This window comes from Pteropus vampyrus, unplaced genomic scaffold (genome assembly GCF_000151845.1).
Source record: "Pteropus vampyrus isolate Shadow unplaced genomic scaffold, Pvam_2.0 Scaffold190, whole genome shotgun sequence".
Classification (NCBI taxonomy): Eukaryota; Metazoa; Chordata; class Mammalia; order Chiroptera; family Pteropodidae; genus Pteropus; species Pteropus vampyrus.
This window is the reverse complement of record NW_011888971.1, coordinates 1,881,979-1,899,156: the sequence shown is the minus strand read 5'-3', so window position 1 is coordinate 1,899,156 and position 17,178 is coordinate 1,881,979. Positions and strand designations below refer to the sequence as shown.

Genomic DNA, 17,178 nt, shown 5'->3' with positions numbered 1-17,178 from the left:
TCGGTTTGCGTGAGGTGATCTGGGGAGGACTCACGGAAGCAGTGTTTTGCTCTATGTCAGATGCTACTAGAAAGAGGGGGCTATCTGTAACTGGGGATCTCAATAAACCTTATCCAGAAGAGGGACAGAGTAAAGCTAAAACTGTACTGGTGGTCTACGGCCACGCCACCCTGAACGTGCCCGGTGCCTGACCTTGGAAGCTAAGCAGGGTCAGGCCTGGTTAGTACTTGCATGGGAGACCACCTAGGAAGACCAGGTGCTGTAGGCGTAAAAAAAAAAAAACTGTACTGGTAAATGAAGCAGCAGCCAATCATGTTTGCTAGGACAGAGGGAGACTGGTCATTTCTGTGGTATGGAGAATATTCATGTTTTGCCTGGGTTCAGGCATGATTATATAGTGTGTATGAGTGTGTGGTGGGGGAGGGGGTGTTTTGTCTTGATCTACCATGGTCACAGAGTGGCCCTGTTTAATGCTGATGTTCTGTGAAATCGTTTATGCCCAGCGAGAGAACGCCAAGGCCCAGCTGACAATGCCAGGCCAGCTCCTGGACGTAAAAGCTGCTCTTTTTTGGTTCTGCATATTGCATAAGATCAGGAGGCACACTGATTCTGCATTTGTAGTGATCACTGGGTTAACGCAGAATTCACCTGATCCCTCCACTGTAAATCTGTATGCTTCCCTTTGAGACTGTCAAGTGATCTGTAAGGTGACACTCTGCCACCAAGCAAATAATCACTTCTGGATTGTCATGGTGTCAAAGGAGGTATACGTCTCCTTCCTTTGAGTCTGGGCCAATCTCTGACACTTGCCTGTGCCTAGTAGGACACAGTGAAAAGCGAGGCTGTAGGACTTGAGATGAGGCCATAAAAGGCAGGGCAGCTTCGTCTTGTCTCCTGGCACACTCATTTCCCTGAGGCGCAGTGTAAGAAACCCAGCTCTCTTGAGGCTCCCAAGCTGTGAGGAAGCCCACATACATCCAGAGGGGCTCCAGCCAACAGCCCTGATGGGGTACAATCAACAACCAGCACTGACCCTCACAGGTGAGAGATGAAATCTGCAAATGATTCCAGCCACAGTTGTCAAATCATACTCAGCCACTGAGGCTTCCTAGCTGAGGCCCCAGACAACATGGGGCAGAGATGAGCTGATATGCACTATCTTAATTTCTGACTCAGACTCTTTGGACAAAATAAAGGCTGTCTTAAGCCACTAATTATGAGGTAACTGAAGACCCATCACCTTTTACCTGATAGGTTCAGCATCCACTGATAATCCTTGCTAGAATCAATTACGCTGTTAGCTATTGCAAAATAGTGATTTTACAATTCTGTTAATCCTTTACCTTTATTAGCTGGCATTATTCTGTAAAAAATACCTTTCCTTCAATCACTGTTGCTATCTGACTATATTGCAATACAGCTCTTACAGACAAGCACCATATGTGCCTAATTATTTCCCTTTCTATTCACTTTCTCTCTAACCCTCACCTATGAGCACACTGGGTTAGAGGGAGTTCCCTATACGCGCATCTGGCTCACCGTGAGGCCGCCCACTCGCTCCTTCCTAGAACACACTTTTCTTTCGTTCTCACCCATTCCTTTCCACTCTCTACTAGGTTGTTCTAGAATTACCCCCTACAGAAAACCATTATCTGAAATTCCCGAAGCTGGTTAAGTACCTCTCCTGCATGATGCCACAGCTCCTTGTACTCGCACGGTCTACCTGTGTCCTCGTCTATCTCTCCCACCAGCCTGACCCTCGAGAAGCTCCTGCATTAGCTTCATTCCCATCTGAGTTATGCAGCACAGGGTTTTGGCACAAATTAAAGCTTTAACTCAAGTAAACATTTGCTATTAAATAAGGTTTGTAGAGGTTCTTTATCTAGGAAATAGAGAAAGGAAAACATGTACCAAATAATTTCCATTTTCGGAAAATCCACTGTAACATATTAAGAAAAGCTCGAGCGAAGCTGAAAAGCCTTTGAGAGCCTGAAGTCAATGCCTAGTCCTTTCTCCTGATACTGCTGAAGAGCTTGAGGCCTTTGACATTAACTTTGGGCCTAAGTACCACAGAAAAGTTAAATTTCTTTTTCCAAAAGCTTTAGGATCTTTGCTGTGACACACATAGGTTCTCTCAAAATGCTCTTTTAAATAAGCCCTAAGACTTTGTGAGATAACGTGCTATAATTATTCAAAAATATAAGCTATTGCTTAACGTCTCAAAGCCAAAGGAGCAAGCTACTGTACCCTAACTAAAAGATGAAAATATCAACATATATTAGCTTGTATCTTTAAATACTGGTGAAGCCAAAGCAAAAAGTGAGTGATGTTTTAATCTATAAAACAGAGTCTAAAGGACTTACGTGACCTGCATACTTGGAAAATCATATATTAAAATGCACTATTTAATTGATTTTACAAAGGTTCTTGGAAGAGAAAAAATTAGGAGTCTTTCTAAACAAACTGCTTAAGATCACTTTTTAAAAATAAGGATTTTTCTGACGCTCAGTCTGTTAAGAAATATCATTAGCAAAAGACACGCACTTACCTGCCATGGGTAAAAAAGAGGGGTCTGATCCAAGGGCACCCTCAGGGGAGCAACGATAACCAGCTCGAACAGGAGCCCCAGGAGCAGCGGGACGACGCCCGCCAGCAGCACCGCAACTATCAGCGTCTTCATTATCTGTTAGGAAGCAGGAGCCGTGTCATTAGAGTCCCACTTCTAGTCCCGCTTCTTTGTTCTATTTGGAAGTTTCTTTTTCTTTGACTTATGTCTAACAGAACGAATATATTACCTTATCCGACTTCCTCACACTTTATGTTACATGTTTACATGAGATCTGAATAGCTACAAAAGTTCGAGCTATAATGAAAACATGATATTACTATGCATTGCCTGCTACAAAATTACAGAAATTTCATTTTATTACATATATTAACCAGGTGGCTGTGCTGTATTTCTTAACCACATTCTCAGGATTAGGATTCTGTTTGTCCAAGCTACGGATTGTCCCAGGCCGCTGATCCAATGATGACCCTCCCACAAGCTAACCTGTGACCCCTGAGGTGGATGGGTATAGAAGGGCTCCTCCGCATAGCACTAATTAAGGTAATTAATCAAGCTGATCAAACTGCCTCCCTCTAGAACACTGTGGTCCAATAAAGTACACACACAGAGAAAAGAAGAGATAGTGTCAAAGAGCCACTATGAAATCCTGACAGAGGAACCAGTCTTCAAAAGCGGCCCTGGTGTCGAATGCCCTCCCATTCCCTGAGGAAGCCTCAGTGAGTACATCTGCTTCGGCAGCAAGGGACTAATATGGTGTGCACGAGGATGCAGCACCTGCTCCCTTACAGGGTAATCTGGTGATGAGAAAGAACAGCTAATGAAAACTGGATTTAGCTGTTCTCTGTATCTGAAATACAGCTGTCTTATCATCTTACACATCAAATAGCAATTAAACCCCTCCACTCATAATATACAATGACTCTCTCAAGTTTTTTCTTTCAACATTAGTAATTAAATGGATTCTAAACTTCCAGTGAATTTAAAATATAAATTCAGATACAAAACCAGAGTTGATTATACCAATGAAAAGGCGTAAGCCGTTACCTAAACAAACTTACCAGTCATGGCCAACGTTACAATCAACCAATAATTCGCCATACTTGGACCATCATCTTACAGTGACGATTTCCCCCAACCTTTGTGGCAATTAAGCTATTTATTGAGAATAAAAACTTCCAGTACTTACTACACTTTCACATTAGCCAAGATAGTTCTTGAATTAGCGATGTACTGTGTAATTAAAGGAATCCCATTTAAATCAAACACCCTGACTTGATCCTAAAGTCAAGATTTTACAGATTCAAATGGATCGAAAAATCAAATTGTAGAAAAAAATATCATTAAAGGAAATAATACTTAAAAAAACTGATTTTAAACTCTACAGAATATCTTATTCCTTAAAAATGTAACCAATCTTCAAAATAAGTTTTCTAATTATATTATTCAAGAACCTTCCTGGGTCACTTAAGAATATGATTTTCTTTTGTCTCTCAAATACATTTGACTGTGGTTCTCAGAATTAATGAAAAAGCCACTGTCTTAAAGGAACAGTCCTTCTAATTCAAAAAGTCAACTCTCTTGACACCATCAGCATAATGAAGAAACAAGTGAAGAGTTAAAGAAATGACTGGAAAAACATCCACTGCTCCTGTCAGATAAGATCTGTCTCTATTAGAAGAACCTACCATGAGGGACCACTCTTTAACCTTCTGGAAGATCACTCTGCGTCCTTGGGGCATCCATGCCACCAGCACCGTCACCGCCCTGATGGTCAGCCAGCAAACATACAGACCACAAGCAGCTGTGTAGAGCTCGTGGATTTTGGCAGTCCCTGTCCAAAATGACATTAACCAGCGGCCGGCAAATACTGAAAATAGAAAGGCTGATAAATGAGACACATGACTACATAGGGAACTGCAGTCTTGATATTAATATTGTTCTATTTTCAATCATTTTAAGTGATCAATCAAAAGTGACATATCACAGTTTGATATATCACTGCCTTCATTAAAAGCCAACAAAAACAAACAACCCCCCCTGCCCCGCCCAAACTCTAAAGAACACAATTATTTAATTAAGATACAAATAAAACACAGCAAGTCACCAGGGACAAGCTCTCCTGAGACATGCACTCTGACTTGCCATGCCAATTACTTGTTCTTTGAGGGGCTGAAAAAACTTGAGGGGGTGGTTGTTTTCACTGTTTTTATCACCAAATGAAATCATTATGCACATAATAGCACAAAAGTAGAAAATTTATTTTCTATTATTCATGCTATTAATACTTTTAATATTTACAAATAATTTAGAATAATTTTCTTTCAATTCAGTTGTTCGTCAAGACAGAAAACGCTTATTTTAATAAGAAGTGGGCACAATACCATTTTAAAGCACAATAACTGAAGAATATCATATTAATCTTCTTGAAAAAGTTAGGATCTAAATATATGAAACTTGGGAAATAGATTTTAAAGCTAAGAGATTGCCTCACACAGAGTTATTACAAATAAATTTTTTATTCCAAAAAATCTAACTCTCAGTTAAAATTGTTTATTAAGTAACTTTCTTTACATGGTTACTTCTCAATAAGGCTACAGATAATGACGAGACCCAAATTTCCAGTGCATTTTTCCTATGAACTGATTTCTCTTTAATACAGGACTATCTGTTATTTTTGAATACCTAAAAGGAGCTAGTGGTTGTCCTGACCGCATTCCATATATTATTTCATTAATCCTCCCCACAACCCCCCAACGTAGCTACTACCTGCATTTTTTTCAATTATGGTTAACATTTAATATTATTTTTTATGTTTCAAGTGAACAGCATAAAGATTAGACATTTATATAATTTACACAGTGATCCCCCTAACTAGTCTAGTAATCACCTGGCACCATATGTGTAGCTATTACAATACTGACTATATTTCCTATGCGGTATTTTACGTCCCCTTGACTATTTTGTAACTACCAATTTGTACTTCTAAATCCCCTCACCATTTTCACCGAGCCCCCCACTACCTTCATTCTGAAGATTAAGAAACCAAGGCTTGGCAACGGGAGCTCGCCCAATCAAGATCACACAAGGGTGGAGGCTGAATTTGAACTCATGTCTACAAGACGAAGCTCATGCCCTTGACCACTGAAACCACACTGCCTCCACTCAAACTAAATCAGCTAAACTGTCAAGTCTTACAGGACATAATGCTGATAAACACAGACTTCGTTGCAGCCTTACGAAATAGCGTGGGTGCAAAGATAATTTCATGTTTAAAGACAAGTACATGTAAATGTTATATGACAAACACATGTGTTTGTTAATTTGAAGATATAAAAATCATCACTGATAATTCTGTAGAAATGTCTAGTGTCATACACACATACTCTGTCTCTCTCCAAGGTTTTATTAGTTTTCGTTCGGTTGGTTAACTTTTAAAATTTAAAGACCACTTTCTATTCTATAATTCATATACTTCCAATCAAAAGCATTTTCGAGAGGACAGGGTTAGGTTTTAGTTTGTAGTAACTTATCAGTTAAACTGTAGCTACAGAAAAGTAACCATCAGGGAAAACAGCATCCTCACTCCCTTAAATGTGTACTGTACCACTCGGCATTTCTATGATTAAACATAACACGTTCTTTCCACCAGACTGTGGGACTGGGTTAACAGGGAAATATTTGCTTAGCAACCCTCAGTGAAATTAAAAGTAGTTTTATTGCCAAATTCAAGTACTAAAACAAAGTTTCCTTCTTTTGTTAACTTTTTCTTAATATTTCTGATAAAAACATGAAAATGGAACATAAAAACCGTAAGTGTAAAATTGTCCGAAGTTCAAAAACTAAGTTTTTCCAGCAATATGTTTACTACATTGCCCCAACAGTTAATTAAACTTCGTCATTTTAACAGCTGTGAGTGGTGAGCTTAAGGGCAAAATTCTAAAGGTAAAATTATTGTGCAGAAACAGTAAAAAAAAAAAAAATCTTTATCTTTACTAATTTAAGGTAAAGCACAATTCCTACAGATTCGAATTTTTTTTTAGAAACCATGCTTGAAATTAAAATTTTCAAGCTGCTCCTTCCTATCTTAGCCTTCATGGAAAAACTCAAGCACTTAATACAAATTTGATTTATAAAATTAAATTGAATTAATATTACAATCAAGACTAACTCAATATAAGTTTATATGCTTTATAAAAGCTCAAAATTAGCTTCCGCTTAATGATTATTTAAGTGGCGAGCGCATATCAGTGTGACTTGAAATTTTCTGGCTCACTATAAACATTAACCGGGAGGGTGAGGGCAGCAAGCTGCTCCTGTCACTTTGTCACTAGCTTTGTATTCCAACCCCATTTACCCACGCTCTCTGAAGAGGGCGACAAACTACTATATTCATTCACAGCTTATTTGTTAGATTAAGAAACATTGTTTAACTGAAATTTAAAGATGAATACTTGTGAATACCAGATGACAAAACGAAACCGTCTGGCTTCACAAAGGTCTCCAAGAACAGCCATGCAATGGACTGGAACAATAACAACATAATAAGGGCAACAAATTAGCACCAAAAGACTGGCTTGAAAAAATGACTTTAGCCACAAAGATGACTTTCTGAAAACCCACACCGTAATAAGGCCATGTCCAAGAAAACTGAATGGCCACAGTACTTTATTTCCAAAACCGAATCATAAATTGTATCTTGACTTTGTCCCCCTCTGCTCCAATGCAGAGGAATCCAGTGGGATGGAGACCCAACCCTCCATGGATCAACATCCCAAATTCGATCAGAAATGAGGGGGAAACAATTTCAAGTGTATATCTGATAGAAGATCACATCTCGGCAAGATACGCCCTTTTACAACAAAGCACCTGCTCATGATGTCACTAGCGAAGAGCGAGGATACGGTCCTACCTGGTAGAGTAAGGCAGATGAGGCTGGCGATCAGTAAGGTTATACACATGAAGACAATCAACAAAAATATCTGCAAGGCAAAACGTGAGAGTACGTGAGCGGCTCACGGGGGCTCCATGCATTTTGACACCCTTCAAAGAATCAACACAATTCTCCCCGTAAGAACAAGTGGTCTGTGTTGGTATTTCTAGGTTTCCTTCCATTTTACATAAAAAAGAAATTTTTTATTTTTGTTAAAATTACCTATAATTTTGGCCCCCCAAAAAAGTCCATTTTCACATAACCAAATACATCAACAAGTAACAGGTAAATAAATAAAACTATTCACTTTTTTTATCAAATTCTCAAAAACAACTTTTTGTGAAGGGAAAGCGTACTCTAACAGTACTGTCCAGTCAGAACTTTCTGTGATGATGGACACGTCTACGTCTGCACTGCCGGACAAAGGGGCCATTGGCACATGAGGCCACCAAGCACTTGACATGGGGTCAGTGTGCACGAGTAATGGGATTTTAAACTGTATTTACTCTGTGTGTGTTACAAAAAATATAAGAAATGTATTTTTTTTCAGCTTTATGGCAGTGTGGCTGACAAGTAAAACTGTGATATATTTCAAGTGTACACCATGACCTGATGCGCATGCACGCTGTGAGGAAACTCCGGCGTGGAGATACCACGCACACCTATCACCCCGCATATTTACAAACTCTATTTACTTTTAATTAAATGTAAGCGAAAGACAGCTAGCGGCAGCCACTGGCTCCTGTGCTGAGAAGAGAAAAGGGCCCGCTGAGAGGGGAGGGAGGCGGCTCCCCGGGCGGGAAGGGAGCCGATGCTTGCCTCCTGCCTGACCAGGCCCGGGTGAGGGCAGCTCTCTGGGGGGAGACAGAAAAGGACAGAGGAGACCGCTCCGGGAGGAGAGGGTGAGCTCTGTCAGCTTTCACTGCTCGAGGAACCCACTGATGACTCTCTGATCTGGGCCAGAAGTTCTTCTTGCCAACCAAGAGCCTCACCTCGCCCAGCTCCTCCTCACCTCTTACTATAAATACCCCTCTTTCCCAGCTCCCCCATCTCCCACCACTCACCCACACGCACCCCACTCTCTAGATACATTCAGCTCAAATTTTAAATTAAATGCCTGCGGTTCCCGATCTCCCCTGCCTCCCCTGCCTCCCCTGCCTCCCGGCCTGGCATGTGCCTGGAACGCCCTTCCTATTCTCCCTGTCTCTGCCTGGCCTCCTGGCTTTAAAGGCTTAGATCAGGCATCACCTCCACGAAGATTCCTGAACACCTTCTAAAAAAGTATTCCGTGGAACAAGGAGTGACCAGTTGTGCCACATGCCACTCATACAGCAAGCGTGATGAGGACCAAGACCCGACCATCAGATTTAACAACACGAAGGTCGCTGGTGACCCTGGTCAGGGGAGAAAGTCTCACTAGGACAGACTCTTCCTTAACCAATCTGGTTTGCAGTTTCATCAGCTATGAACAAGATTAGCGTTCATGCCTTGCAGTTTGTGAATGCGAATTAAATGGGAGAAAACATGAAAAAGCCCACTCCAGGTCCTGACACACAGTTGAGATGTGTCGACAATGTTAACTGCTTATTTGCTCTAGTCTTTCACATCATCGGTCCTTTCAAACAGCACGGAGGAGCAGCATGGAATCCCAACGCCACGACCCATCTCTAAAATCTGATCAACGTATCCGACATTAACGTATATTATGCTGCATAATGAGAGCACCAAAACATGAACTCTTGTCAGGAGACTGTAAGACAAGTCTACACAGAGGACCATGTGCTAACAGCAACAATAACAGCACCAAAATCTCTCAATAGAAATTTGGAAACGACTGGCTTCTGGTTAAGTCCGGACAGCACCTACCCTGAGTGGAAAATGTAAAGGCCGGCGGTAAGGCTGAAAGCCAATGGGCCCCCCCTGCTGGAGGATGGCCTGGTGGGCGGCATGCAGGCCTTCCCCCACCACGGGGACGGCGTTGTTATTCCGAGCGTGCTGGTTGTTGTTAACTTGCTGGTTTGCACTATTCTCGTTTTCTTCCTGGTCTCCCAATAAATAGGAATGAAGATCCCTATGTAAAAATTACATCAGTGAAAATTCTTACTTCGGAGCAGAAGAAAACAGCAGACATGAGATTTACTTTCTTAATAATTATTATTTAGGGTGGAAAACATACAAATAGAATCTCTACACAGCGCTATTATCTCAACCAGGTCTAAATGTTGGTACCCCCTGCTTTACATAAAGCCTTCCCAAATTAATGTTAATTAACGTAGAGAATACTCCATAAATTCAACCTATTTTGTGTTTTCTTCAGCCAGTATCTGAGAAGAAATCAGTAATTAGAAAAAATAAAAAGTACAATGTACAAGAAACTCTATCTGAAGATCCTAAGAAAAACGACTTCGTTTCTTCTCTATAGATGGCTGTGTCTCCTGTGACATGTATCTCAACTAAAACCTCCAACCCAAATCACTTGAGGCACAAGTGAGTTAATGGGTGGAGGCTCACAGCGGGGCCGTTAGAGAGGATAAATGACCAAATACAAACAAACACACGTCACATTACGGTGTCTACAGGATGCCATATATTTTCTGAAAACATGTTTAAATCACAAAGATTCATTCAACTTTTAAATAAGTATGTAACACATACAGCTTGAAAAAATAAATGCAATGTGCTGACTAAATGACTAAGAAACCCAACCTGAGAAGAGCTCATATTAGGTTAAAACTTCTAAAAAAAAAAAGGGTAAGTTGGTTTGTTTTTAATACACTAAAAATTTTTATGTTTACCCTGTATAAGAAAATAAAAGAACCTGGCCAGCAACACACTTTCATAAGAGGGTAAAAACATGCATACTTTCTCCAAAAGGATGCACGATGATCAGAAAACATTAAAATTTTTGAGAAATTAAGTATATATGTACCTGCAGATATCACTAAATTGTCTCTTAGTAAAACTAATTTTTCTGAGTGGAACATGGAACATATTTTTCAGAAAGGCTATTACACTGGCACATGATGTGCCTACCAGTCACCTGCCTGTACTTACAGCAAGTATCCAGCAGTAACAGTCCACGCTCGCACAAGCCCCTTCAGCCACTGTCGCGTGTGTCCCTGCTCAAGTAACGCTGGCAAAACAACCTGAAGCAGAAGCAGCTCAAGGGACAGTTCGCTCACCGGAGCATCGCTAGGCAATGACAAAGAGCCATAATTTACACTGCGAATTGTTTTCCATTATAACCATATCACGTTAAATATTTAATGGGATGACAGCAAAACTCCTTGAAGAGTCGAATGAACCCATGGTCTTCCGTGCCTCTCCTCCACTCTCTGGAAGCCAGCAAGGCTTCCACATGTGATCCACAAAACATTCGGACAAGGACTACCCATGACCTTCACATGGTTAAACCCAAAAGTCAGGTCTCGGCCCTCGCCTCACTTGCTCTACTAGTGGCATGCTACACAACTGGTTGCTCCTGGCTCCCCAAAACACCTTCTCCTTGAACGCCTTCCCAAGGCTCGGTCCCCTTCATCATCCTGACCCAGACGGCAGCATGTAGATTATGGAGGAAGGGGCACGGGGTTAAGGATGGACTATAAATGGAGAACTGAGGAAGGCCCAAACCACGGGACTAAGCAGTAAATCTAGTTGGAGCAGATAAGAGATCTTACAGAACTAAGCTGACAAGATTTAAAGATTAATTAGAAGGAAAATTGAGGAAGAAATCCAATTTGCCTGGCAGATTTCTGGTTTAGGTGACTGAAGGGATACTGCAAATTGCTGAAAAAGGAAAAACAGAAGAGACGAGACATCCAGGTGACTTAAGTTTTTAAATCGAAGTAGGTTTTCTGTCTATACGTCTTATATCTTATTTTTAATCCATAATTAAGTGTGCAACAATGGCCATATCCTTTGCGATGTGCGTTTTGTATAAAGACAATGCTACTAACACACTCTTTAGGTACAGTAAATGTTTCATCGCTGAACAATAAACTTCATTTGCAGAAAAATAAAAGCCTGTCCTCCTTTGGGAAAAGTAACTGCTATACTAATGTTTATGTGACATGACAAAATTTAACCATGAGATGATTTCCAGTATCTATAAGAAATGAACGTTCTGAATGTATGTGCTATGACTGTCAAATCTCTAACAGCCAAATTCGTAAAGCTTCCAGATGTTGAAAACTTACCTATAGAGCATGACATTGTACGGGAGAAAACTGGGCAGCAGACTCTTAATTATACGTATAGGAAGCCAAAGCATCAGGAGGACAATGGAGCCAAAGACAATCTGCAGCGACAAAAAGGGTGCAACACCATGGCAAACCACTCTCGTGAGACGTAGGCCGACTCCTGAACGAACTCAGCTAACAGCCATCCAAAGCTCCGTGTTCTCACGTGACACGACAAACTTGGGTCGCTCCACGTAAAGAATTCATCCCTGGGACGGCAACCCGCCTCTCTCTCTAGGACCCGAGGGCTCTAGCAGGAGCCACAAAAGATAATCCTTGCATGGTATGTGAGGAGAGAGCTCGAAACTCAAAATGGACGATCAGAACCATCTGCAACTTACTAAACCACCTGTAATCGTTATAAGACGTGACCCGCATGAATGGCTACGAAGGTTTCCAAAGAGTGAAATGCCGCTTTTAGAATTTTTTTTGGAAGCATTTAGCTTTAACTAGGTAATTTCTTCTTCCAGGCAGGGAAAAAACTTTTGAGACCCTTCTGTTAAGAGTTTAATTTAGAAGGTATGAACGAGTCACCATTGCTTTAATATAAATTAAGTGTAATTCAGAAAGTCATAACTTGGCAATCAATTATACTACTAAAGCAATGAAAGACATTTTTGTTTTAGTGAACATTTTATTTACTTTATCAAAATAACCAATAAAATAGCTACTTAACAACCAAGTTCCACAGGCTTAGATAAACATAAATTATTCGATCTACTCTACCAGTACCCAATTAAAATAAATAAGTCTAAAGCGTAGCACACTTTACATCGAAAGCAACAAAAAGGTATGCTCACCACTGACAAAACGAATCTCCGGAGATGCCTATAGATAGGCAGGTGGATCATTTCTTGTACTGGATTAAAATCTGGATCATTCAGATTCCTCAGAAACCACAAGACACCAGGTCGAAGCACCTGTGAACGCATTTTAAAAGCTATAAATGCTAATGTCATCAAGGCTGCACATGAGCTAAAACACTAACAGAAAAATAAGCTCTTAAACTTATTTTGGCATCTTATAAAATGGGCCCCAGAAAATTCAGATGGCTTTCCTGGGGGGAAAAAAAGTTCCTAAATCAGAGTCTTTATGAAAACTATTCTGTGTTTGATGTCCTTTGATGCTTTTAATAATTTAATGGGAAAAAAAAAGTAAGGCAGCTTGTCAAATCTAGAACGAGATTAAAAATAAATGTTTTTAAATTGTCACTATATTGAAACATCTAGTGAAAGAATTAGGTTGCAATTTATAAATGTTCTAAGTAGAAGAGCTGATTTCAATCTTAAACTCCTGAGAGGAGTTACCTTTATTAAGAAACCGTACAGCTTCTCAGTACATATCTTCATTTTATTGCCCACATCTTTTTTCTGTCAGTGGAAATCATCCACCCAGGAGACTGTGGGTGATGGGGTGATCGATGGTCTGGGTATTAGCCCTGGGTGGTCCAAACTCACTGAGTCACCCTGTGTAAAGCATCTCATTTGCCCAAACTCTATTTCTCCTCTTCCGAATGAGAAAATTATAATATATGACCTCTAAGGTCCAATCTAACTCACAAATAATAGGATTATCAACATAAGAAAACTACCCAGAGAAACTGAAAAAATTCAGTATAAAACATTTTATCACTTAATAATGTAATTTAGAGGTCATATATAATTATAATGTTTAAAAAACACATTATTAATGTGGTCTCAATCACTTGTTTCAGAGAAAGAGTACAAGCTTTATTTATAAACAGAATTTACTGAACTTGCAAGATACGATTCAGGAGAGCATGCTGGCCCCCAGCCCCTCCCACCTCCTCAAATCTCCCAGGCGCCACGGCATTAAGCCTCTGTGCTTTCTCATCCCCGCACGCTGGATCCGACCACTCCTTCAGGCACTGCTGCCTCCATCACCGCTCTCAGAGGGTGAGCTGAGTTGCTCCACGGCTGAATTCCTTCCAGGGAGGTGAAATCCAGGAGCGTGGGAATGGTGTCTGTGTGTCTCACCATTACCGCAGCAGACGGCACAGCGACTGACTGAGTGAGCCGGCACGTGCGAGTACACTTAGCAGACACTCAGTTTCACACTCCCTGTTGCACCAGGGTGACTGGGCGTGAGACGTACACTAATCAAATACTGACCCCACTTTCACCATCTTCATATCAGTAAGAACTAGTAAAGGACCCACCCGGCAAGTGCGCTGGCATCACAAAGGACCCGCACTCTGCTTTTACGCTTCCCATGCCTGCTTCAAGACCATTTTACACAGATGGGTCACTGCAGTATCATGACCGTAGGGTATTTCTGGCATTATGTCTCCTTGAATAAAGTCCAGGACAGGCTCACAGCACAGTAAAACAAGGGCCTTTATTGAATTTTTCCCCTCAGTCTACTCACCTTTCAAACTCGTAACTCATTATAGACAGAATATTAAAATCTAAATTCGTCTATCAGTTATTCCTTCTTAGAATAAAACGGCAGAGAAGATGACTTAGTGAGGAAACCACAGTAACTTCTGAGGCACGATCTGCACGGTGTCAGCGCTGCCCTGCGGAACTCACCTCTCGCAGCAGCAGAATAAAGGAGGCGAAGTAGAACACGTAGACCATTCCCACCAGCCAGTGCAGGAACATCGTAGTCCCCGGAGCCGACTGGAAGCTCAGTTCCCGGTCTCTCAGCGTAGCATCGAACATTTCCTAATCAAAACGAACGGGTGAGTGCGAGGTGCAGCGCTTACCTTTACCAAATAAGCATGTCCATCTTCTAGGAAGTGAGTAAGACCGCCGTGCATATAGGTTACGACATTCTAGACTAGTTCTCTTAATGCCATTTCATGGTGTCAGAGAAACAGAAATGATATAAGGTTAGATACTATGTCAAAGATGGATATGACATTAAGAATTGTTTAAATACAAGAAGCAAGACTGATAAACCAAGCGATAAATAAGAGCTTGACCAGTACTACGACTATAAAAGAACCATTTCTGGTTAACATAATACCTTCCTCTCTTGGTTACAAGTCTGCATTCATGATAAGCTTCACAGTAAGATATGGGAGTAATGTTATCTCAGTACCAAAGGCAGCTTTTCTACATACTTAATATTTTTGAAAAGTCAAAAACTGATTATCACTGACTTCCATTAAAGATTACAAAATCAAAACGAGCATCTTGGTTAAAACAAATGGTTAGGTTTGAATTTATTACTATAAACACAGTCCTCTTATCAGACTACTTTTTATGTATATAATGTGTTGGCATTATTATAAAATTCAGAAGAGTAAAATGAGTAAGAATATTCTCTATTGGTATCAGAAAGGTTCCAGTCAAAATACTGACATCAAAAATCTGCACAAGGCCTCAAAAAAAAGTACTCAAGAAAAATTAGTAACATTAAGACTCCACAATGTACATTCTCAGAAAAAAATAAGCAAATTATTATCAAATACTGACTTTCCTTTAAAAGAAACCCATTCTAAAGATGTGTTTTCTGATGCCTTTAGATTATTAGATTGTATGATAATGAATAGTAAACTCACCAGGGAACAGATATCCAGCCACCAGCCACAAATGAGAGGGAACACTCCAATTTCTACCACCACTAGCAAAGAGACCTTAAGTAAAAATAAAGGTCATCAGTATCACCCAAATGGTGACAAGTCATTTCCAGTTTTAACTTGTAGCAGGAATTACCTTAACAACAATGTAGCAGACTCCAAGCAAGCGACGAGACCTATGAAATCTAACAAGAGTTGCCAAGCCCTACAGCATCTAGTCAAGGAAAGACTAAGCATTTCAAGGAATAATAAAACACGCAGTAAAATTTGGGCAATACTTACTACTACTTGGCAGACAAAATTAATGTAGTTCCTATTTCGCCTGCCCTTATCCTCACTACAAAAACCTACGACTTTCACTAAGAGGACAAGGGGAGAGACAGTCATTAATAGGAACTCTTTGGTATGAATAATATTACTGAAGACCCCAAGTCGGTTCATTAAAGGATACATGACAAATTATCAGTGTTATTGCTAAAAGAATATATCCAACTATGGTTGTGATTAGGCCTTCAAAATGAGATGCTTGGACCTGGAAATAAGAAAAAACAGATAAACTTTAATTGTACCACACGGCCTATCCCCCAGTTGAACAGTGCATTAAACAACCCAAGTGGACTATCAGCGAGCCAACTAGACGATTTATAACTAGAAAACAACCAGAAACATCTCCTTTGGGTGACATCTCTGCAAACCAGATCCTCTCACTGACTGCGATCAATCATGAAAGGTCAAGGAAAAATTAAATAACACTTTATTCAAGCAGACAAAGTAAGGGTGAATTAAAATTTACAAAAATCAGGAAAAAAGTAACACAAGAGTCTGTACTGTACTCCATTCCGACGTGGACCTGCTAAAGGCTGAGCGACAAAGGCAGCAGCAGCACACTGCCCAGCTGTCCGCTGCCCGGTGCACCCCAGCCCCTCGCCTCCTACCACTGAAAGTGTCTGAGTTTCCCTAGCTCTCCAAATCCGCCCCATTCTCAACTTACAGAGTAAGAGTCTGGACAGTGACAACAAATACTGCCTATCTTTTTGGTTCCTGAATTTCAGATAGCAAATGGCGATAGTTTGGAAGGTCAGAATTTATCAAAGCTTTTCACGTTCGTGCGTTCATCTAGCAAGAATCTGGAGCTGCATTAAAACCGAAAACAGCTCTGCGCTTTCCGAACACTCCAGAATGTGACCTCTCAGATTCATATGCACACACTGAACAAGTATTTCAGATATATCAGCTTTCTTAAAAGACAAAATCTTTCTGCCCTCTTCCCCCCAAAATAGTTGTCCACCCAAATATTTATCTACCTCGGAAAAACAATGGAAAAAATGTCGAAATTAAAGCAAATCTTTAGAAAACACTACAGACCATCATTCTAAGACAAACTAATCATTTTTTTAAATTGACTGATATACTGTTACTTTTCTAAATTCAGTAAAGGGGTATCTGGCAAAAAGGTAGGGAAGGGAACATGCAAGTTCACGGGAACACGGAATGGGTCGACAATCAGCCTGCCAGAGAAACTTCCCGTAGCATGCCCCTGGCCCAGCCAGCAGGAAGGGTCTCAGAGCCCATCTCCTTAGCTGGCAGCACCCTTTACTGCGTCTTGAGCCATGGTCAGTTTTAAAAGAACAGACAGTGGATAACTATTCCTTTGCATGAGTCAGGTTGTGAAATGAAGTAACTCTTTACAATATTATTTACTCAACAAACATCAAATGGGGGGGGTGGTGACTAATAAAAGTAAGTTGTAAAAGTATTATACTCACATGTTCTTCAAATCCCAAACCAACAAGGGAGAAATGACCAATGTGGTAAGGGCAAAATGCTAAAAGGGAGGAAAAAACTCAATGAAAACCTCAAAATCAAAACAATGAGTACCACCCTCATACCATCA

At 40.5% G+C, this 17,178-nt stretch overlaps 1 protein-coding gene and 1 pseudogene across 7 annotated transcripts in view; one reads left to right on the top strand and one right to left on the bottom strand.

Moving 5' to 3' along the window:
• Positions 1 to 17,178, bottom strand: part of MARCH6 (membrane associated ring-CH-type finger 6) — a 58,688-nt gene that overhangs the window by 9,125 nt on the left and 32,385 nt on the right. For 6 of the 7 annotated variants that reach the window (XM_023537410.1, XM_011371407.2, XM_023537409.1 and 3 more), the window contains exons 11-22: positions 17,051 to 17,109; positions 15,736 to 15,816; positions 15,421 to 15,489; positions 15,267 to 15,341; positions 14,290 to 14,424; positions 12,538 to 12,657; positions 11,696 to 11,796; positions 10,554 to 10,691; positions 9,366 to 9,570; positions 7,479 to 7,548; positions 4,255 to 4,451; positions 2,549 to 2,683 (exon numbers count right to left, since the gene is read on the bottom strand). In XM_023537410.1, coding sequence (XP_023393178.1) covers positions 2,549 to 2,683; positions 4,255 to 4,451; positions 7,479 to 7,548; positions 9,366 to 9,570; positions 10,554 to 10,691; positions 11,696 to 11,796; positions 12,538 to 12,657; positions 14,290 to 14,424; positions 15,267 to 15,341; positions 15,421 to 15,489; positions 15,736 to 15,816; positions 17,051 to 17,109 — 1,385 coding nt within the window. The remainder of the gene's footprint in view (positions 1 to 2,548; positions 2,684 to 4,254; positions 4,452 to 7,478; positions 7,549 to 9,365; positions 9,571 to 10,553; positions 10,692 to 11,695; positions 11,797 to 12,537; positions 12,658 to 14,289; positions 14,425 to 15,266; positions 15,342 to 15,420; positions 15,490 to 15,735; positions 15,817 to 17,050; positions 17,110 to 17,178) is intronic. The other variant, XM_011371408.2, reaches the window with a different exon arrangement.
• Positions 153 to 268, top strand: LOC111746461 (annotated as a pseudogene).